This window comes from Hyperolius riggenbachi, chromosome 7 (genome assembly GCF_040937935.1).
Source record: "Hyperolius riggenbachi isolate aHypRig1 chromosome 7, aHypRig1.pri, whole genome shotgun sequence".
Taxonomy (NCBI): domain Eukaryota; kingdom Metazoa; phylum Chordata; class Amphibia; order Anura; family Hyperoliidae; genus Hyperolius; species Hyperolius riggenbachi.
In genome coordinates, this window is record NC_090652.1 from 6,355,038 (window position 1) to 6,377,919 (window position 22,882).

General features: G+C 47.3%; 1 protein-coding gene across 2 annotated transcripts in view; it reads left to right on the top strand.

Annotated features, from left to right (window-relative positions):
* Positions 1-22,590, top strand: part of SHMT1 (serine hydroxymethyltransferase 1) — a 48,206-nt gene extending 25,616 nt beyond the window's left edge. For both annotated transcript variants that reach the window (XM_068243524.1, XM_068243525.1), the window contains exons 6-12: positions 5,029-5,110; positions 6,988-7,200; positions 7,906-8,022; positions 9,380-9,502; positions 15,866-15,982; positions 16,071-16,181; positions 21,620-22,590. In XM_068243524.1, coding sequence (XP_068099625.1) covers positions 5,029-5,110; positions 6,988-7,200; positions 7,906-8,022; positions 9,380-9,502; positions 15,866-15,982; positions 16,071-16,181; positions 21,620-21,792 — 936 coding nt within the window. In that variant the 3' untranslated portion in view covers positions 21,793-22,590. The remainder of the gene's footprint in view (positions 1-5,028; positions 5,111-6,987; positions 7,201-7,905; positions 8,023-9,379; positions 9,503-15,865; positions 15,983-16,070; positions 16,182-21,619) is intronic.
* Positions 22,591-22,882: the final 292 nt, after the last annotated feature.

The window sequence follows — 22,882 nt, forward strand, 5'->3', positions numbered from 1 at the left end:
GGCAACAGGTAATCCAATCGGAAAGCGTGGTCAGGAACAAGCAGTGGTCGGCAACAGGAAATCAATCTAGAAATAAGCGTGGTCAGGATACAGGCAAAGTCGTCAACAAGATCAGTGTGAGCGCAATCTCAGCAACAAGCCCAGCAGAGGCTATCACGGGCGATGACACAGGGCGCTCACCTTTCATTTATTTAAGGACTAACCAATCAGAAAGTAAAGGAATCCAAAGTGCCCAACCCCATAGCAGATCGTCAAGTCAGCTGACACGCAGTGAGCACGTGATTGTTGACAGCAGTGGAGCGCGCACTGAGAACGCGTCCACCACTTATCCAATGGGAGCTGAGTGCCATGCGCTCCAGTGACGTCAGAGACAGGCCGTGACCCAGAGGCTTGTGCCTCAGCGTGGGTCTTGGTGTTCCGCCGTCATGAGCGGCCAAAGGACCTTACAGAATTCTTACAAATATCTTCTGTTTAAAGGGAACCAGAGACGAACCATAGTTGAAAAATTGAAACTGTTATACATACCTGGGGCATCCTCCAGCCCCATAAGCCTGGATCGATCTCACGCCGCCATCCTCCGCTGCCTCTGTCCACTGGTACCGCGTCCCGTCACTTCCGCCAGACAAGACCAGTTGTACGCATGCGCAGGGGCTCCCTCCGGCTTTGTAAACGTGCACCTGCGCAGTACGGAGGGAGCGCACTGCGCTTGCGTCGACTGGCCGAAATTACGGGACCCGGTACCGGCGGACAGAGGCAGCGGAGGACAGCGGCGTGAGAGTGATCCAGGCTTATGGAGCTGGAGGAAGCCTCAGGTATGTATATAAATCTATATCTTCTTAGTCTCTGGTTCTCTTTAAGAAGTAAAACGTCTTCTGTTTTCCATAGCATTTTATTTGGAGGGCTTTTTAGACCCTTACACACTCAGTTCTGGTTCATCATGAGCTTTCTGGGTAGTCTGTACATAATAATACAGACAGTGGTTTACACCTCCTTCCCCACCACTGCTCTCCACTCACTTACATAGGAGTTATTGAACCTTGCTATCCAGTCCCTGGCTGATTCTTTCAAATCCCTGAGGGCCGGTTCACACTCGTCGCTTTGCCCACGATCTGCGGGCAAAATCTTGCGATTCAGCGTGATTTGCACTTGTGATTCCTGTTCAATAGAATGAGAATCACAGTGCAGTCACCCCAAAACACTGCATGCAGCGCGTTTGTGAATAATCAAAATTGCAACCGCTGCAGTGTGAATGTATCCATAGGGATACATTGTAGCAGTGCTTTACTGATCGCCGGCTATCGGCAATGCGCTTAAGAATCGTCCCAGTGTGAACCTGCCCTGAGAAATCTGTCATCTTACACTGACCCTGAGACAGCATAAGCCCCCTAACCCCCCAACATTCATCCCTATTTCAGCAACACACAGCCCTGGCTGCCTGAACCCATCAAACTGCTGAAAAGACAGTCCAGAGTGTCAGAGCGACGGTGGAGGAAAAACACTACTGCAGAAGACTCCCAGCATTATAACAATGTGCTGCTCCAGCTCAGGGACACCCTCTCTGTTATATTTCTCACTCATCTCTACAGTGTCCCATATCCCTAAACCAATTTTTAACACCTTCAACTCCTTTGCATTGCAGAAGATATCAGTAGCCCAGTTCAGAGTGGTGCATTGAGGTGCATAACAGACTCCTTGTAACATGGGACATTGCACTGAAGTGTAAAAGCTATGCAATGTTCAGTGTGTGCGGCACGATCTAATGATGTGCGGCATTCCTTGTAGTGCGATACCACAAAACACAGACAGTAACAGTGAAGCATACTGTGCATTGACTTTATGTGAGGCAATGTGCAAATAACCGGCGTCCCATAAAACCCATCAAACATTTTCTGTTCCATTGCATTTACAGCAAGACCACCTTGACTGTAGCCCAGTGTTTCCCAACCTATGTGCCGCGACACATTCATGTGTCGCGGCAGTCTCGGGGATGTGTCGCCGCTCTGCTGTCTTCCTCCCACACTCTCTGCCTCTGCTGCTCCGTGTAATTAGAGCAGGGCTACAAGAAAATGGCCGCCGATGTCCACAAACACGGACAACGGCGGCCATTTTGTTGTAGTCCTGCTCTAATTATACACAGAGTGGGGAGAGAGCGAGGCGCTGAAGAGACGTCATCGCTGGAATTCACGGAGCTGGGTGAGTGAGCCGCCTGCTCATACTACCTGGGGGGAACACCAAGCTCCTATGCTTGGCTACCTACACCTAACATCCTAAACTGGGGAGGCCTATGCTTAGCTAACCATACTTAGGGCACCTATATACTTTTACTGCAGGCACCCATATACCTATGCTAAGGACACCTATATACCTATACTGCGGGCACCTATATACCAATACTGGGGACACCTATATACCTTTACTGGGGACACCTATATACCTTTACTGGGGACACCTATATACCTTTACTGGGGACACCTATATACCTTTACTGGGGACACCTACATACCTTTACTGGGGACACCTATATACCAATACTGCAGGCACCTACATACCATTACTGGGGACACCTATATTACAGGCACCTACATACCTATACTGAGGGCACCTTACCTATACTGCGAGCACCTATATACCTATAATGCAGGCACCTACATACCTTTACTGGGGACACCTATCTATACTGCAGTCACCTACATACCTATACTGAGGGCACCTATATACCTATATTGCAGGCACCTACACCTGACTTTCTATACTACAGGGGGCACCTATGCTGTGCTACCTATATTGAGTGTACCTACACCTGACTTTCTTTACTGGAGGCACCTATACTTGGCTAACTAACTACTTATACTGAGTCTGAGGGCTTTTTTGTAAATGGGGGCTGGGGGGCAAACCGTGGCTAAAATGCGCAGTGTAAATTGTCTTTGCTGTGCGATTATTCTAAATCAGGTGGGGGGGGGGGGGGGGATGTGTCACGGAGATCTGAGCATTTGGCGTCATGTGTCACGACTTCGAAAACGTTGGGAACCACTGCCTAAAGGTGGCCACACACCATACAAGTACAAGATCCAATTTTACACCAATTCGAATACAATTGGCTGTCCTGAAAAATCGAAAGGTTTTGTTTTTAAAAGAGAAATCTGATTGAATTTTCTTCTTTTTTGAGATCCGACATGTTGGAAAATTCAGACCAAAAAACTGCATGCAACTATTTACTACATATAAAACTATATTTGGTCACTTTTCTTTTTTTTATCGAAATGCTCCAATTGAATCAAAATATAAAAAAAATTGTAAGGGGTGTGTGGCCACCTCTTTAAAGCGGACCCAAACCAAAAAAAATTTTTTATTCAAAATATTTAGTTGCACCACTCTGACACCTACAAAGATAAATAAACACTCCTTCAGGCCTATGAGCATTTCAGTGCATACTTTTCACCCTTCTCTTTTCATAACTAGGGTTATACAGGTGGCAGCCATTAGCAATTCCTCCTTTGCCAGATGCCACCTACTCCACCAGTTTGCCGGATTCTGTCCCGGCAATATGAAAGGAAGGGAGGGGTTCCTCCAATAAATGGAAAATATTTTATATTTGTCATCATGCAGCTGAAAAAAGGCTGCTATTATTATAATTTTAGAAAATGGATTTCATTTTTGAAATCTTGTATTTTTTTAATTTGGGTCCACTTTAAAGTAATCCTGTCCTGATGTAACTCAACCTTTACTGGAAAATCAGTGATGTGTTTCCGAGTAGCTTCGAGTTCATAGCTCCTCTGATTCGAAATGTTAATGGATGCCGGTGTGACTGCGGGAGATGGGGACGCGATAACTTGCCCAGAAGTCCATGGGATCCTATGCGTATCATTCTCCTCACATGCGATGTATGTGACACATTCCACCACTTGCTACCACACTTCCTCCTCCAACCCGGAGTGAGCAGAGAGACTTCGAATAGCTCATAGTTACTCGGAAGCCCGTCCCTGTTTGATTGGCTCAGTTTGTTTGATCACAGCAGCTCTGCACTCCTCTCAGGCCTATGGGAAACCCTCCCTCAGGAATTGTTCATTGATTGCTGCAGTTTCATGCCGTGGACTAATGAGCTGCTTCTTCCCACTAATTAGTTACTCTTGCACAAAGCTGATGAACACTTATTTAAAGGGTGTTTAACCGAGGCAGTTATTTTACTCTTGTTGACATCGATGTCTGTGCTGTTTACTAGTCATGGTAGCTACTCATAATAGAAATTTTAAATTAGATAGCGTTGCCCGCAGCAGAGGGGGTTAACTTGCCTATAGCCGCCGTGGTCCACGTATCTCCACTACTTCCTCCTCCCGGGTTTGAAGGAGTAAGTGTGTTTGTTTTGTTGCCGACTATTTGACAATGCTGTATCTGTAGATAACTGTTTTTTCTGTTTTTTTTTTTTTTTTTTTTTTTTAATCTATTTTTATTTTATTTTATTTTATACATCAAACAAAAAAAAAACACTTTCACTATCATGGTTCTTAAGGGAAACCTGAAGATAGTTTAATACAAAAAAAAAGTTTAACTTGCCTGGGGCCATCCTGAGCCTGCGCTGTACTGGAACTATCCTCATTGCCGCGGCTAAGTTTAGTTTTCGCCACTGCTCCTGCGCAGACCTGGCTACGCGCATCCTCGCCTACATCGCCATCCTGCACATAAACGGGAAGATAAATCTCGCACTGGGCAGCAACGTGAGCGAGCGCACACATGGCCAGGGCGCAGTGGTTGTCGACTTGTATGTCGGCGGTACCAAAACTTAGCTTCAGCGGAGGATCGTTCCAGGAGGGCACAGGGCAGCTGCAGGGGGCAGGTAAGTGAAACTTTTTTTTTTTTTTTTTTTACACCATCTTCAAGTTCTCTTTAAGTAATCTTAACATTTCCTGTGGATTAGCGCAGTTTTACCATTGCAGGTACAGAGTTTGCAGTGAGGTTACTTGAAGTGGGTGCTAGCCTACTGTATGTTTTATTTTTTTTTTTATTTTTTTTTACTCGTTATCGTCCTTTTAGGTAAATCCAGACACCGGATATATTGACTACGACAGATTGGCAGAAAACGCTCGCCTGTTTCATCCCAAGCTGATCATAGCAGGTGAGCGTTATCCTGTGTTTGGGGGAATAAGGGACCTGTAGGGTGTAAGCCCATCTGTAGGAGTGGGGATACTCGATGCAGTACCTGCGGGAATAGAGCATGTGTACTGCAGCGCCTCCATACAACAATGGATAAGTCACATTCCTGTCCAGTCATATATGGTGACTGCACGAGTCACATGTCCCTGTTTTGTATGGTTAGATTTTTGTTGGCTTGTTGTACATGGATTACATGGCAGATGTCCTATAAAGTGTGCCTGGTTTAGGTAGAAGCTGCGATATTTCCTGCCTCAGATACCGGCTGGTCAGTTCCAGGTTGGTATCTGCAGGAAGTAGACTCTCCTCACTGTGTTTCCTGTTACTTCTGTCTGTCCAGAGGCTGAACAGGCAAATAGCTGCACATATCATCTTCTTTATAATGCTCACAGCCAGTGCAGACTCTCCTGGAACATGGAGCCCTGGGAGGTTGTGGATGTTAGAGAATTGTGAACACACAAATATAGCATGATTTCCCCCCCCCCCCCCCCCCCCCCCAAAGACAAGGCACATTTTTACTGAAATGGCCACTGCAGCTTTAAGGCCAAGCTGCAGGGCCGCACAACACAACGCATGAGTGATTTCCCCCCTCCCCCTTTCCCCCCACCACAGCTCTCTGTTGGTGGGGTCTGATCACCCACCCCCAAGTTGTTTATTATTATTTTTTTTTATGTGTGTTTTTTTTTTTTTTTTTTTTTTTTTTTTTTTTACTGTTTTTGACTATTTTTTTTTTTTATTTTTTTTTCAATCCCCTACCTCCCCCAGCCGGCCAATTAAGGCAATCGGCTGTCATAGGCTTCTGCCTATGAGAGCCGATCGCTCTCTTGTCCCCCAGGGGGACAGCTGTGTAACACGGCTGTCCCCAGTGTAGCGCTGCTGCTGATTGCAGCGATGTACTAACAGTAAAGACTGCGGTTTCGCCTGTCTAACAGTCTCTAGAGCGGCAATAGCCACTCGGAGACTGAAGGCTGGGCAGAGCTCCACCCCCCGAGCAACCTGTGCGCGATCTCCTGCAAAATGCAGCCCCAGGACTTGACACCAATCGGCGTTAGGCGGTCCTGGGGCTACCGGCGTGGCCACACCCATCGGCGTGGAGCGGCCTTCAGGTAGTTAAAGGTGAGCACCTGGGGCTTCTACCAGACCCTTGGAAGTCTGTCAGGTCCCCCGCTGGGGCTCTTTTCGTACCAACAAGTGAGGTATGGTGAATTACTGACTTGTGATTAGAGCATATAACACAAGTGAGATGTTCGGCGTCTCCAGCCTGGAGAGGTCAGTAACAATCAGCCATTCAGAAGGTTGTAAACAGAAAAAAGGGGAAAACTAATTGCACTATTCAGGAAAATAAACCAGTTAATAATAAAAAAAAGTATGTCCCTAATTTCACAATGTTATGTAGGAAGTAACAGTGGTTAATAAGATACTAATGTTTTTGAGCTGACACAGATTTTGTTAATTTCATGCAGCCTGGACTTGCTCTTGTCAGTATAACAATGTTTTCTGTATCACATGTTTAATCCATTCTCCTGCACTGCAATCATTTATCACATACCTCATGAAATACCGCATAAGGGTAAAATCTTAGTGAATGGTCATTGCGGTTTTTTTCGACAATTTACAAAAGTATTAGTGTGTGTGTGTGTGTGTGTGTGTGTGTGTGTGTGTGTGTGTGTGTGGTGTAAAAACTCTATGCTTAAAATATTCCCTCTTCCCTCCATGCATGTAAATTGTCCCTCTACATTTCTCACCCGTACAGAGCAGCAATGCCGTCTTAAGTATTTTATCACTATAATTTAATTTGGGCTGCTGTTTTGATTTTTATCTTTTTTCCCCATTCTGTTTTAGGAGTCAGCTGCTACTCCCGTAACCTGGATTACGCACGGATGCGAGCGATCGCTGATGAGAATAACGCCATCCTGATGGCAGACATGGCTCACATTAGCGGGCTCGTGGCGGCGGACGTCATCACCTCCCCCTTTGAACACTGTGACGTTGTGACAACCACCACCCACAAAACGCTACGCGGCTGCCGGGCCGGGGTGATCTTCTATCGGAAAGGTGAGCTGGAGGAACGTGCGATTGCCCGTGGCCGCCTGGTGCTACCCTAGTGCACCAACCACCCTCCTCCCGCGATATTAAACCTGTACAAACAGATCGGAGTGATCCAGCAACCTCAAATCTTTCCATTATTTTAGTGCTGGTTAACACAGGCGGTAAATTCAGCGTTCACACTTGCCAACTAAACGACTGTGAGCAACCGATGATCCATTCCAATGAATTGAAGTGGTTTTTAAGCAATGTTGACAGCTTTTGGTATGGTTTGCGTAAATTCCTAGGTCGATCCCCCTCATCTTAAACTCTACATGTAGCCCCAGCGTCGGATGTTTTTGCTGTTTTCGTGCCCCACTAATGGCTCAAAAGCCGCCCCGCAGAAGTGCACCAGGGCTGTGGAGTCAGAGTTAGAACAATTGTGGGTACCTGGAGTTGGCGTCTGAGTCGGAGGTTTCATAAACTGAGGAGTCGGATGATTATTGTACCAAATCCACAGCCCTGGTAAGTATTAGACTAAGGAGTCGGAGTTGGAACAATTTTGGGTACTTGGTCGGTGGTTTGATAAGCAGAGGAGTTGGAGTTGGAAGAGTTTTGTACCGACTCCACAGCCCTGGTGTGAACCAACCCTTACTTTTCATCTTTTTTTTTTTTTAACCTCCCTTAGCTTGTTAGTGCTCACACATACATTGAACGCATGTCTGTATCTTCCAGGAGCGCGCAGCGTGGACGCAAAGACTGGAAAAGAGATTATGTACAACTATGAGAGCCTAATTAACCAGGCCGTGTTCCCTGGACTTCAAGGAGGACCTCACAACCACGCCATAGCAGGTAAGGGAAGGGGGAGGAGCTCTGTGGCCTCTTGTACCACCATACCACAGCCACACCATAGCGGGAGGGGGAGGAGCTCTGTGGCCTTTTGTGCCATAACCATACCACAACCGTGCCATAGCAGGAAGAGGGAGGAGCTCTGCGGTCTCTTGCGCCACAACCATATGAAAGCCACGCCATAGCGGGAGGTGGAGGAGCTCTGTGGCCTTTTGTGCCACTACCATAACCATACCACAACCGTGCCAGAGCAGGAAGAGGGAGGAGCTTGTGGTCTCTTGCGCCATAACCATGCCGTAGCAGATAAGGGGAGGGAAAGTAGTCCTGGAGTGAGGCAGGTAAATTGGAGGCGCTGCCATAGGCTGTAAGGTAAATTACAGCTATAACCATGCTCACTGAGTATTTGGGCACTGGCAATAGCTGGAGCCCCAATTGCATGGGGAGCAAAAACAATAGGTAATCAGTACGGGAATAGTTGAGGAGACATAAATTAGCTGGAGCAGGGTGAGATGTCGGTTTGCTTTTTGAGGTAAATTACCGACTTGCGGTAAATTCCTCAAATGTCAGTTCAAAAATATAACAGATGTTCGGTGTCTCCAGCTTGGAGCTGTCAGTAACTAACAAACCGCCATTCAGAAGGTTCTAGAAGGGACGAAACCACCGACAAACGGGGGGAAGGGGGGAACTAATTATATATTATTCAGGGCTGTAAGTTATTAATAAAAACATTTACCTTATTTTAGAATAGTATTATGTAGTAATTAAAACTGTTGTTAAGATGCTAATGGTTTTGCACTTATGCAAATTTTATGTTCATTTCATGCAGCCTGGACTTGCTCTTTACTTGTCAGTATTATAAACAATGTTTGTATCACACCTGTCGTCCATTTCCCTGCACTGCAATAATCCAGCAAATACTGCATTGAAATACAGCATGATTCCTTAAAATACCACATGAGGGAAAAATCTTGGTGAATTGTCCTGTAGTTTTCCAGTCAATTGCTGAACCATTATCACATGTGTGAAAGTCTACGCGAAAAAAAAAAAATCTAATGCTTGGGAATACACGGCACGTTTGTACCGCTCGATTGAGCCATTAGATGGCTCGATTGATAATTTCCGACATGTCCGATCACCCGCCGAATCGATTCTGCGCTTGATACCGCAGGCGGGACAATGAAAAAAAGATTAGGGAAACGAGCAGAAGATCAGAGAATCGCCTGCGGGGAGGAGCTGGAATAAATCCGGCGGCATAATCGAGCGGTACCGTGTATTCCCGGCATAACACACAGAATGTGATTGGTATTTTTTGACTGCTTGTCTTTTAGTGAACTGAAGCCGCTGTTCTGCTTTTCTGCAGGTATTGCCGTAGCACTGAAACAAGCGATGAGCCCAGAGTTCAAAATGTATCAGAAGCAAGTCCTGTCCAACTGCCGGGCACTGTCCACTGCTATGGAGGAACTGGGCTACCACATAGTCACAGGTGAGGCTGTGGTTTCTGAGGGTGTGCATGCAGGATAAATGGGTAGCGGCAGGCAGGGGAGACATCTGGTCCAAGAACCATATGGGCTATGGGATTTGAGCAGTTCAGAGACCGGAGATTAACCGCCACTCAGATGCTGTACTGTATACATATTTAATGAGTGGGATGTTGGATGGAGAAGAGGGTGTAGTCAGGGCTGGGCTGAAGTAGAGGCAAGAGAGGCTCCAGCCTCAGGGCGCAGTGTAGGAGGGGGCGCACAACTCACTCAGCTATCATTCCCCTATTGTGTTTGAAGCAGAGAGAAATAAGAAAAGGGGATACATGGCAGTGACTGCAAGCCAGATAACTAGATATTAAGGTGTTGTGGGCCCTGGGGCGCCTCTTAGTCTAATAGCAATCAGTGTGTGACGGCTGGGGTGGGAGGGATGGAGGGGCGCACTTTGGTGTCTCAGCCTTGGGTGCTGGAGGACTTTGCCTTGCTCTGGGTGTCGTTACTGTATAATTGGAACTTGTTGCTTTTCACATTTGGATGATTGCTGCTTTCACATAATGCTGATTAGGACTAATACAATATGGGGGTATGTTTGTTTTTTCTTTAGTTTCATCAGTGTTTATTGCAGTGATATCACAAAGAGAAAAAACAAAACTTTACAATACCAGGGCGTCCCATGCAGGGGAGCCAGATGCAGCACAGAATACTAGTATAGCTTTGTCATTAAAGAGAACCAGAGATGAAGCACCCTCTTGTATTTTACCTTATAAATCAGTGGGAACATGACAGTAAACCCCTAATCTGCTCTTTGTTTCATTGTTCTCTGTTTAATTTGCCTGTTAGCACCTCTGATAAGAATCCCGACTGAGCACTCAATCTAGCTTTGCTACAGAATGATTATACCTGAGACTGTGTTCTTTGGTGTCTTTTCAAGTCCAAGCCTGCCCCCTGCTGGCTCTGCTCAGGAATCATTATAGCTGAGTCATTATAGCAAAGCTAGACTCAATGCTCAGTCCGGGGTTCTTATCTCAGCTAGATAACAGACACTTTTAGCAGTGAGGATGAAACAGAGAGCAGGGTAAGTGTTTTCTCTAATGTTCTTACTGATATATATGGTAAAATACACAAGGGTGCTGCATCTCTGGTTCCCTTTAAGAATAATGGATTTTAACAAAAGGGAGGAGAAGAGGGAATTTGGCTCAAGGATGTTATCCACTTTATTCCAACTGAGCCGGGGGGAGGGAGGGTGAAAAGTGCAGAGATAATGGGCCACAATAGGTCTTAAACCATAACCCAAAAATAAAGACTAGTTACGTCTCCAGGCGGCGAGGCAAAAAGTAGTTGGTACTAAATTAATACTAAGTTAACTGGCTCCTGACCGCCTCACGCTGATGGGCGGTGGGAGAGTGGCTTGCTGGGGACTGCCTAACACCGATTGATATCAATGTGCGGTGGGCAGGATTTGCAGGGAACGCTCACACGTTCCCTGCGGAGACACAGAGCAGGGATCCGCGATCAGTCTGCCAGCCGGGATCGGAGCTGGCAGGCTGAATTAAAAAAGACAAAAAAATAAAAGCAACAAACATTTGTACAGCACTGTGATCTAGCACAGTATAGGGGACAGCCTAGTCACTTAATGGTCCTTTCTAATGGCTCCCAATATGATCCCATACATAGGCTGATGCTCAAAAGAAAAACAAAAAACTCTTAGTGGGAAGAAAAGGAGGTAAAATTCATTTCAGTGGTAAGTTGTATGGCCAAGCAACAAATCCTTAAAGTGGCGAAGTGCTGAATTGTAAAAAATCACCTGGGCACTGGGTGATATACACCTCAGGTCCTCAAGAGATTAAAGGGGGGGAAAAAGGCCAGGGTGTACCAAAAAGGAAGAACACGAGGAAGGCCCAAATTATCCTGCCAGTCTATCCATAGAGACCATGTTTTACAGAAATTAGGCGTGGTATCTATAGTTTTAGCCAAGATGTACTCGGAGAGCCTGGTTTGGTTGGGTAGGTCACCGTATCCAGGGATAGATGTGGAGTTTTCCAGTTAGCGGCTGGATACTTCTTGGCAGTAGTCCTCACATGTGGGATAAATCTGTGGCTGGTGACGTTCCCTCCAGAGGGCTTATTTCCTAGTAGTACGGTATTGCAGAAGGGTCTAAAGGCCGCTGGGGATTATAATTAAGATTCACTGGGCTCTAATGGGAGTTCCAGAAAAATTGGGCATTTGGGCCAGTCGACCAAATACGCCATAAGTCTCCTGCAGCTTGGCACCCTCTGAAACGGAGATTGGAGGAGGACGGCTGGAAGACACACCCCAGCTGGGATATGAGAATTGTCAGAGAGGGCTTCATGGAAGGGGAATAAATGCTATTCTTCAATAAGGTTTGACAGCAGTGGGACCAGCGAGGTTCTGACGTAGTCCTACCAGCGTTCTCCCATCTCAATTGAAAACTCAACTTATGGTCTGACTTAAAGAGGATCTGTAACGTCAAAACGTCCCCTGGGGGGTACTCACCTCAGGTGGGGGAAGCCTCCGGATCCTAATGAGGCTTCCCACGGCGTCCTCCGTCCCTCGGGGGTCTCGCTGCAGCCCTCCATGAAAGATGACGTCAATATTTACCTTCCCGGCTCCTGCGCAGGCGCTCTGACGGCCGTCGGCTCCAAAGTAGGCGGAAATACCCGATCACCGTCGGGTCTGCTCTACTGCGCAGGTGCAAGTTTCCGGCGCCTGCTCAGTAGAGCGGACCCGACTGAGATCGGGTATTTCCATCTACTTCAGAGCCAAAAGCAGCCACAGCGCCCCCGCTGGAGCCAGCAAAGGTAAATATTGAATTTACAGTCGGGTCTGTCGCCGGCTGTTCGGAGGGCTGCAGCGAGACCCCCGTGGGACAGAGGACGGCGTGGGAAACCTCATTAGGATCCGGAGGCTTCCCTCACCCGAGGTGAGTACACTCCAGGGGATGTTTTTGAAGTTAGAGTCTCTTTAAACTGTTAAGCACTTTTTTCCTGCCAGATTCGAGGCAGCCACTAGGGTGCGCTCTATAGGCAGTGTTACGGAGTCCCACCTGAGAACTGAATGGGTGCTGGCTCACTGAACAGGAAGTGCAGAGATTACCTGGCAGTCCTGCTAATACTCTGCCTATATACACTGGAATCCAGTTACAAGCTGAAAGCCCGTACAGACTTCCCCAACGTAGTGCAGTCTCTGTCCATCCACCATCCAGAGAGAGCAGGTCGGTGGCCAGGGGGAAATCCGGATTACGGAGAATGCCCGTCATACAGGATATAGGGGATCGGAAACCAGATGTGAACCTACACTGCTTGCGCACAATTAGTGCAGGTGTCGATACCGGAGAAAGTCTGCGTATAGCTGCTATGTTTACATCAGGGGTCTCAAACTCAATTTACCTGGGCGCCGCAGGAAGTCAGGATGAGGCTGGGCCGTATAAGGGATTTCACACAAAAAAAGTCCTCAAATGTAATACCAGTTTTAATTTATTTCTTCTGAACATAGTGTCCTACCTTATAGTTCGCTTCAGTGCTCCCATTACAAGTAATCCGCCGTGTCCCCGCCGCAAAACGAGGGCTGCAGAGCCCCCAAATCGCCCAAGGGGCAATCCGCCGGCATTTCCTGGAAGGGGCAGAGCTTTCAGCTTCAGCTCTGCCCCTCCTGACGTCAATCGCGGCCTCTGCCCGCGCCTCTCACTCTTCCTTCACAGAGAGGGGCGGGGAGAGGCGGCGATCCATGCGGCGATTGACGTCAGGAGGGGCAGAGCTACAGCTGGAAGCTCTGCCCCTCAGCGCAGTCGTGGATGTTTGCCCGGGGGATTTGGGGGCTCTGCAGCCCTCGTTTAGCGGCGGGGATGCGGCGGATTACTTGGGAGCACTGAAGTGAACTAGAAGGTAAAATAGTTCGCTTCCGTGTCTTTTTTGCTTTTGCCGGCGCGGGCCACAAAATATTGTACCGAGGGCCGCAAATGGCCCGCGGGCCACGAGTTTGAGACCTAGCTACCCAACCCATAGCCCTCTCATGATAACTTTACTTTATTCCTTTTATTGGCCTTTTCCTCTATAGGTCCTATGTTGGACAAGTGGCTGCCGCTAGGTGGCGCTGTTGTCTATAAAATCCATAAGTGTCATCCTGTTCAGATCAGTGTGGAAGCAACAATCCGCCTGCCCCATCCACTGGCGCTGTGCTGTGTTATGTAAACATTACGTGGGCTCATTTGGGCTGATCATATGTGAGCCGCTGCTGACTCTTCCATCCCCTCCAGCAGCATACAGCGCCATGTAAGAACAGAATTACACTGGTGTATGTGCGAGGGGAGTGGCACTACGGTGTGTAAGCTGCCCTGCGTTCCAGACACTCCAGACCACCACTGACAATCCTTTTCCTCGATCACCTATGTCACTTCCCACCACGGGTGTTTGCATCCAGGACTTTACACGAGCATCATCCCTCATCTGGAACTCTCTTCCACAGCCTGTATGTCATGCTCCAAACCTGGACATCTTCAAACGCACTCTTAAAACACACCTTTTCAGACAAACTTTTTTTCTTTTTTTTTTTTTTTTTTTTTTTGCTTTCTTGGCTCCTGTTGCATGCAACAGGAGTCCCGGGTTAGCAAGGCTATTAGCCCCGTGCACGGAAAAAGCGTGAGTGCCCTAAAGCACCCCCACAAAATGTGCACGAGTAGCCACGGGCCCCACAATACAGCAGGGCTTTTCCGGTGTTCCCCGAAGGGAACTTATCCCCCTTTGCCATCGGCGCAGGGGGTACTAAGCGTCTCCAACCCGAGGGTTGGAGGACCCTGGCGGCCTCCTCCAACACCCGAAGGGCTGGAGGACCCTGGACTGCCCTGTGGTTGCCCACAGGGCCTGGGCCATGTGGACATCCACATGGTCCGTGGCTCCCCCGAGAGGGAGCCAGATGGGAACCGAAGTCCCCAGGGAACAAGTCCCCCGGTACCAGCAAGCTGGCCCCGACCTTGCGGACCTTTTCAGACATACTTATTGCATTTCATAGCCCCTATTTACATATCGGTTCACAATGTAATCAGAGGCAAAGGCTCATTGCCTCACCCTTCCCCTTACCTAGTGTGTCCCCCACTACCCTCTAGATCGTAAGCTACCAAGGGCAGGGTCATCCTCCTAATGTTTGTACATTTTTTTTGCTTGTACCTACGTTCCCCTTGTCTTATTGTGCTTTGTAAAGCGCTGTGGAATATGCTTACGCTATATAACTAAAAATAATAATTAAATGCTGGGGGGGGGGGGCTTGGGTGATTGGGAAAAGGGACGGGAAAGGGGTTAAAGAGTCAGTCATAAAGTGGTAGCAGCGTACTGAGACGACCGTTAGGAAACCTGATTAAGAAAGATTGAATGGGGTCTCTGTCCTATGAGTGCTCACCGAGACATGTTAAGGGAATTTTCCCCTAATAGGTTACAGGCTTAATAAGAAGTCGGCCTTTTGCTTTGATGCTGATTTTATTGTTCAAAAGAGCCTTCATTGAGAGCATAACAAGGCATACCATATAACAGAAAGGGACAAAGTATGCGCTGTCCTCTTGATAAGCAGCAAGGATGAATTCTACATGACATTAGCATTATAAAGTTATACAACTCCATGTTCTCCCCAGAATTTTTTTTCCTGCCGGGTGGCATGAAATAGTAGCCGGGTGGGGTGAGATGAGAATGCAGGGCCGGCACTTCCTTGCACAACTCTGCTTACAGCATAGGAGGAGGTGAGCGATGACAGCCGGGTGCTCACCAACACTAGCCGGGTGGAGCATCCGGCTAAAACAGCCTTGGGAGAACACCGCAACTATTGGGTAAAACATTTTAAAGTAATTCTGAGCTGAAGCTCCGGTTCATAATGGGATACTGACCTGAAGAGGGGAAGCATAAGGATCCTAGGGAAGCTTCTCTCAGTGGTCTAATAGTTCTCGCTGCTTCGCGCAGCCCCCGCTCACATCATGGCCTCTCCTCTGGCTTACTGCGCATGCGCGGGCGGGCTCACATGGCCACGCTGAAGGAAGAGGAGCTGCCTGGCCCCAAACTTAAAATTTGATGGTTTAAAAAAAAAATGCTGAAATTTTTTTTGGGTTGATGCAACCCTACTTGTACCTTTAAAGGCCAGGTGGGGATGGTATTCCCTACATGCGATTATACTGGTTGCAGGTTGGGCTACCAGTAGAGTGTGAGTACCAATTTCTTTGATTGTAGATGCACAGTTTAGTGTGGGGTATAGTACTGTATTAGCCAGGCCTGTTTCTAACACTTCAGTCTCAGGCAACCAGAAGGCCCAGTTATCCAGTATCTGCCGACCGGTTTCGGGTAACTGAAACTTTACTGTATTTTGTTTTCCAGGCGGCTCTGATAACCACCTAATCCTGGTGAACCTGCGTGATAAGAACACGGACGGAGGGAGAGCGGAGAAGGTTCTGGAAGCGTGCGCCATCGCGTGCAACAAGAACACCTGCCCCGGTGAGTGTGCGCCACCTGCAGAAAAGTCTGACTGTGAAATAAAAGTTGTTTTGTTTTTGAAACTTTTCTGAATGCTGTTGCTTGGCAGGTGACAAGAGCGCCCTCCGCCCCAGCGGCCTGCGATTGGGGACTCCCGCTCTGACGTCTCGCGGGTTCAAGGAAGAAGACTTCAAGAAAGTAGCCCAGTACATTCACAAAGGTAAGCTGGAGCATGTTGTGCGTTACTTGCCGACTAGAAACAACGGCCTGAATATAGCCCTGGTTGCTCTTCTCTAAGCCGGTCCTCATTTTTAAAGAACCTGATTCGGGGAGAATGGCAGTATTATACTTACCTGGGGCTCCCTCGCTGTCCTTTCTGGCGGCTCCTTTCAATTGTAATTGCTCCCGGTATTCTGGCCAGCCGCACTCTTCTGCGCTTGCTCCCGGGCACAGGAGCACCTCAGTCTGAGGCACCAGGTTCTACCTGGACATACTGCAGTGTACTCCTTCCTGTATTTGCCTGATGAAGCGGGCTTGACCTGCGAAACGCGTTGCAATCTACCCTTGGAGTGTACCAAAAAATTTATCTTTTTTTGAATACACAGTTCATTGTGCCTGCTTGTAGGAGGTAAGTCCACCACGGCCTCCTAAGCCATTTTAAAAAAAAAAATTTTTTTTTTTTGTTATCCTTTTGGCGCCTCTGTTCTCGAATATAATACATTCATCAGTGGAGATCCGTCTGGCCATGATCTGCCAGTGGGTACTACGCTTTAGGTGCAGCCTTTCTATCCTCAGATTGAATTGATTAACCACTTCCCGACCGCTGTATAGACAATTGGCGGCCGGGAAGTGGACCCCGCAAAGACCGCCGTATTGACAAATGGCGGCAGTCCTTGTAGGGGCATGATCGCGTCATTCGTGACGCGATCGGCCGCCAGGGACTGGCTCCGCCCACCTCGCGCTGTAACCCGCCGGCCGTTGGGAAGTGCCGGCGGGTTACTAGCACCCGGATCGCCGCTGACAAAGTGTATAATGCACTTTGTAATGTTTACAAAGTGTATTATACAGGCTGCCTCCTGCCCTGGTGGTCCCAGTGTCCGAGGGACCACCAGGGCAGGCTGCAGCCACCCTATGTCGCACCCAAGCACACTGATTTCCCCCTCCCCCCCCGCCCACCCCCCAGACCCCTGTTTGCACCCTACCACCCCCCTAATCGCCCATCAATCACTCCCTGTCACTATCTGTCAACGCTATTTTTTTTTTATCCCCCCCCCCCTCCCCTGTGTACTGTATGCATCTATCCCCCTGATCACCTGTCAATCACCCATCAATCACCCCCTGTCACTGCCACCCATCAATCAGCCCCTAACCTGCCCCTTGCGGGCAATCTGATCACCCACCCACACCAATAGATCGCCCGCAGATCCGACGTCCGATCTTCTCCCAAGTGCAGTGTTTACATCTGTTCTCTACCCTAAACACCCACTAATTACCCATCAATCACCACCTGTCACTGCTACCTATCAGATTTGACCCCTATCTGCCCCTAGGGCACCCAATCACCCGCCCACACCCTCAGAATGCCCTCAGGCCCCAGCCCTGATCACCTCGCCAGTGCATTGCTTGCATCTATTTCCCCCTCTAATCACACCTTGAGACACCCATAAATCACCTCCTGTCACCCCCTAGCACACCTACCCATCAGATCAGGCCCTAATTTGCCCCGTGACGGCTCCTGATCACTCGGCCAAACCCTCAGATCCTCCTCAGACCCCCTTCCGATCACCTCCCCAGTGCATTGATTGCATCTATTTTCCCCTCTAACCACCCCCTGAGACACCCATCAATCACCTCCTGTCACCCCCTAGCACTCCTATGCATCAGATCAGGCCCAATACAACCTGTCATCTAAAAGGCCACCCTGCTTATGACCGGTTCCACAAAATTTGCCCCCTCATAGACCACGTGTCATCAAAATTTGCAGATGCTTATACCCCTGAACAGTCATTTTGAGACATTTGGTTTTCAGACTACTCCCGGTTTTGGGCCCGTAAAATGCCAGGGCGGTATAGGAACCTCACAAAGTGACCCCATTTTAGAAAAGACACCCCAATGTATTCTGTTTGGTGTATGACGAGTTCATAGATTTTATTTTTTGTCACAAGGTAGCGGAAATTGATTTTTATTGTTTTTTTTTTTGTTTTTTTTTCACAAAGTGTCATTTTTCACTAACTTGTGACAGAAATAAAATCTTCTATGAACTCGCCATACACCAAACAGAATACATTGGGGTGTCTTTTCTAAAATGGGGTCACTTGTAGGGTTCCTATACTGCCCTGGCATTTTAGGGGCCCTAAACCGTGAGGGGTAGTCTAGAAAACAAATGCCTCAAAATGACCTGTGAATAGGACGTTGGGCCCCTTAGCGCACCTAGGCTGCAAAAAAGTGTCACACGTGGTACCGCCGTACTCAGGAAAAGTAGTATAATGTGTTTTGGGGTGTATTTTTACACATACCCATGCTGGGTGGGAGAAATCTCTCTGTAAATGGACAATTGTGTGTAAAAAAAAAAAAAAAAAAAAAAAGAAAAAAAAAAAAAAAATCAGACAATTGTCCATTTACAGAGATTTCGCCCACCCAGCATGGGTATGTGTAAAAATACACCACAAAACACATTATACTACTTCTTCTGAGTACGGCAATACCACATGTGTGGCACTTTTTTGCAGCCTAACTGCGCTAAGGGGCCCGAAGTCCAATGAGTACCTTTAGGATTTCACAGGTCATTTTGCGACATTTGGTTTCAAGACTACTCCTCACGGTTTAGGGCCCCTAAAATGCCAGGGCAGTATAGGAACCCCACTAATGACCCCATTTTAGAAAGAAGACACCCCAAGGTATTCCGGAGTATGGCGAGTTCATAGAATTATTTTTTTTGTTGCAAGTTAGCGGAAATTGATTTTAATTTGTTTTTTTTTTCACAAACTTGCGACAAAAAAAAAAAAATCTTCTATGAACTCGCCATACTCCGGAATACCTTGGGGTGTCTTCTTTCTAAAATGGGGTCATTAGTGGGGTTCCTATACTGCCCTGGCATTTTAGGGGCCCTAAACAGTGAGGAGTAGTCTTGAAACAAAAACGACCTGTGAAATCCTAAAGGTACTCATTGGACTTTGGGCCCCTTAGCGCAGTTAGGGTGCAAAAAAGTGCCACACATGTGGTATCGCCGTACTCAGTAGAAGTAGTATGTGTTTTGGGGTGTATTTTTACACATACCCATGCTGAGTGGGAGAAATATCTCTGTAAATAGACAATTGTGTGTAAAAAAAAAAAATCAGACAATTGTCATTTACAGAGATATTTCTTCCACCCAGCATGGGTATGTGTAAAAATACACCCCAAAACACATTGTACTACTACTCCCGAGTACGGCGATACCACGTGTGTGGCACTTTTTTGCAGCCTAACTGCGCTAAGGGGCCCAATGTCCTATGAGCACCTTTAGGCTTTACAGGGGTGCTTACAATTTAGCACCCCCCGAAATGTCAGGACAGTAAACACACCCCACAAATGACCCCATTTTGGAAAGTAGACACTTCAAGGTATTCAGAGAGGAGCATAGTGAGTCCGTGGCAGATTTCATTTTTTTTTTTTTTTTTTTTTGTCGCAAGTTAGAAGAAATGGAAACTCTTTTTTTTTTTTTTTTTTTTTTTTTTTTTTCGTCACAAAGTGTCATTTTCCGCTAACTTGTGACAAAAAATAAAATCTTCTATGAACTCACTATGCCTCTTAGTGAATACTTTGGGATGTCTTATTTCCAAAATGGGGTCATTTGGGGGGTATTTATACTATCCTGGAATTCTAGCCCCTCATGAAACATGTCAGGTGGTCAGAAAAGGCAGAGATGCTGGAAAATGGGAAAATTCACTTTATGCACCATAGTTTGTAAACGCTATAACTTTTACCCAAACCAATAAATATAGGCTGAATGGGTTTTTTTTTTTAATCAAAAACATGATTGTCCACATTTTTCGCGCTGCATGTATACAGAAATTTTACTTTATTTGAAAAATGTCAGCACAGAAAGTTAAAAAAATCAATTTTTTTTGCCAAAATTCATGTCTTTTTTGATGAATATAATAAAAAGTAAAAATCGCAGCAGCCATTAAATAGCACCAAAAGAAAGCTTTATTAGTGACAAGAAAAGGAGCCGAAATTTATTTAGGTGGTAGATTGTATGAGCGAGCAATAAACTGTGAAAGCTGCAGTGGTCTGAATGGAAAAAAAGTGGCCGGTCCTTAAAGAGGAGCTGTTAGGTATAAGGTCTCACAGAAAATAAACACATATATCAGTAGCTAAAGATTGGCTGTACTTACATTACATATGCATTTCACTGTCCACGTTTGGATTTCACAGAATTTTTATATAGTATATGCAGAGAATGATGCTCCTGACAGCCCATGGCAGGTTCCATGTTTGTGAAGCCAAATGTGTCGTCATGTCCTGCCTGCTTCTGATCACAGAACAGCTCATACTGAATAACACTAGTTTGCAGTGAATATTAATGAGCCATGTGGCTAGGAACAATAGCGGACTCCTGCAGTGTAGTCTTCCCAGAGATTTATCTGTGCTGTGGCTGGACTGAGTTAGAAGCTGCTGAAACTTGATCCCGTCTTCTCCTTAGCAGCCGAGGGGAGGGCCCCAGAATGCTTTGCAGTATGGAATGCGGCTTGCGTCTTCCTTAGGAGCTTAGCTGTGCTGATAAGCACACATTAAATGTAAGAGAGATCTTTATCTTTAGTAATGTCTTTTTGGCTTCTGTCTAAACTGTTTAACACAGGAGAATAGAGGTTTAAATTAGCTTCTGCAGCCTGACAGTTACTCTTTAAGGGGGGTAAAGCCCACGGTCCGTCCAAGTGGTTAAAGGGAACGTTTTCTGTTACCGTGTCGATTGGAAACATTGATCAGAATTGTATCGTTAATGGGCACCTTTAGAAAAGTGGAGTTAGTTTGTACTGATTGCCTCTTTTATAATTGGGCTGGTCAGCTGATCTGCAGTAAAGGTCAGAAATGACAGCATTTTTCTGCCAATCATCTGATAAGCCTCTTAAAGGGAACCTTAAAGTTTCACTTACCTGGGGCATCTACCAGCCCCCTGCAGCCATCCTGTGCCCTCGCAGTCACTCATGGCTCCTCTGGTCCCCCGCTGCCAGCTAATTTAGTTTTTGCTGACTGGGAGTCGGCCGGCCGCCATCCGTACCTTTTTACGCATTCCCGCTGGCGCAGGAAGCTATCGCGGACATTAACAGGTACATTTTTATGAGTTACAGGTGCAATGCATAAATTTTTGCACCTGTAACTCGTAAAAATGTACCTGTTAATGTCCGCGATGGCTTCCTGCACCAGAGGGAATGCGTAAAAAGGTACTCATGGCGGCCGGCCGACTCCCAGTTGGCAAAAACGAAACTAGGTGGCGGCGGGGGACCAGAAGAGCCATGACCACGAGGGCACAGGATGGCTGCAGGGGGCTGGTAGATGCCCCAGGTAAGTGAAACACATGTTTTGTGTTTTGAGTTAAGGTTCCCTTTAAAAATGAAAGCATGCGAGGCCCGCTTGTTTTGATCTGAGGATGTAACGTCGCCTCTCCTAATCTTGCAGGTATCTTACTCGCCCTGGAGATCCAGAACGACATGAACCCCAAGGCCACCCTCAAGGATTTCAAAGACAAACTGGCCGGAGATGGGAAGCATCGGGAGAAGATCTCCGCCCTGAAGGAGGAGGTGGAGCAGTTTGCCAGCACCTTCCCTATCCCCGGCCTGCCTGACCTGTGACCCCCTGATGATGTCACTTGAGCGTGAGCTGCGGAAGACCTTCCCCCGCCTCTTACTGATAAATATCACTGTGATTTCCCCCACTGGAACTGCCATTCATCTATCCCTGACCTGTGACCATGCGGCCAAGCTGACTCCCTAATGATGTTACCGGCACCACTGCTGATCCTGGAGCGACAGCTACAGCAGACGGTACCTCCACAGATCGCCTCCCCTCTCCTCATACTGATGTCACTGTAATTCCCCTCCTGGAAGTGACACTTGTACTGAGCGCTGGAAATGTACTGCTCCCCATCTGACGGCACCCTCTGTCTCCTCGCTGGCAGAGAGCAGCGCCATGTTATAACCCTCCGCTGACACGGGAGATGCCGAGTGCATGCTGCTCATCACCGCGATCACGCCTCTCCGTGGAGGAAATCACTGCCACAACACCAGTAATAACAGAACCCCACTGAGATCATACAGCGATTACAGCCGGGTTCATTAGCTGCTGCTTATCACTCTGCTCTCGCCTCTCCCTGGAGGAAATCACTGCCACAACACCAGTAATAACAGAACCCCACTGAGATCATACAGCGATTACAGCCAGATTCATTGGCTGCTACTTATCACTCTGCTCTCGCCTCTCTCTGGAGGAGGTCACTGCCACAACACCAGTAATAACAGAACCCCACCTGGATTATACAGCCGGGTTCATGGTCTGCAGGCTCGTTATCTTCCTGAGTCGGTTTGTTTGAATCTGTCTTGCCAATTCCATTCAAAACTCACCTCTCATTAAAACTGCCAATGTTTCCATGAGCTGTTCATTGTCATTTCATGTCACTAAAAATCTTCCTATTTCACTTTGCAGATAGCTGAGATTTTCTGAAACTGAAAGGAATAAAAAAAATAAAAATCTATTCTTTGTAGCGATGGTAACCTGCTTGGAATACAGAATGCACCCAAATTCCCATACTATCTTTGCTAGATACAGCAGAAGGGAATTGCTCTACTAAATGCTGCTTTTGACACCATCGCAGTGCGGTGACAGTGAGGGCGTATTTCCACTTGCCGCAGGGAGTTCCATTCGCAGGGCGGTGCAAGGCGGTCC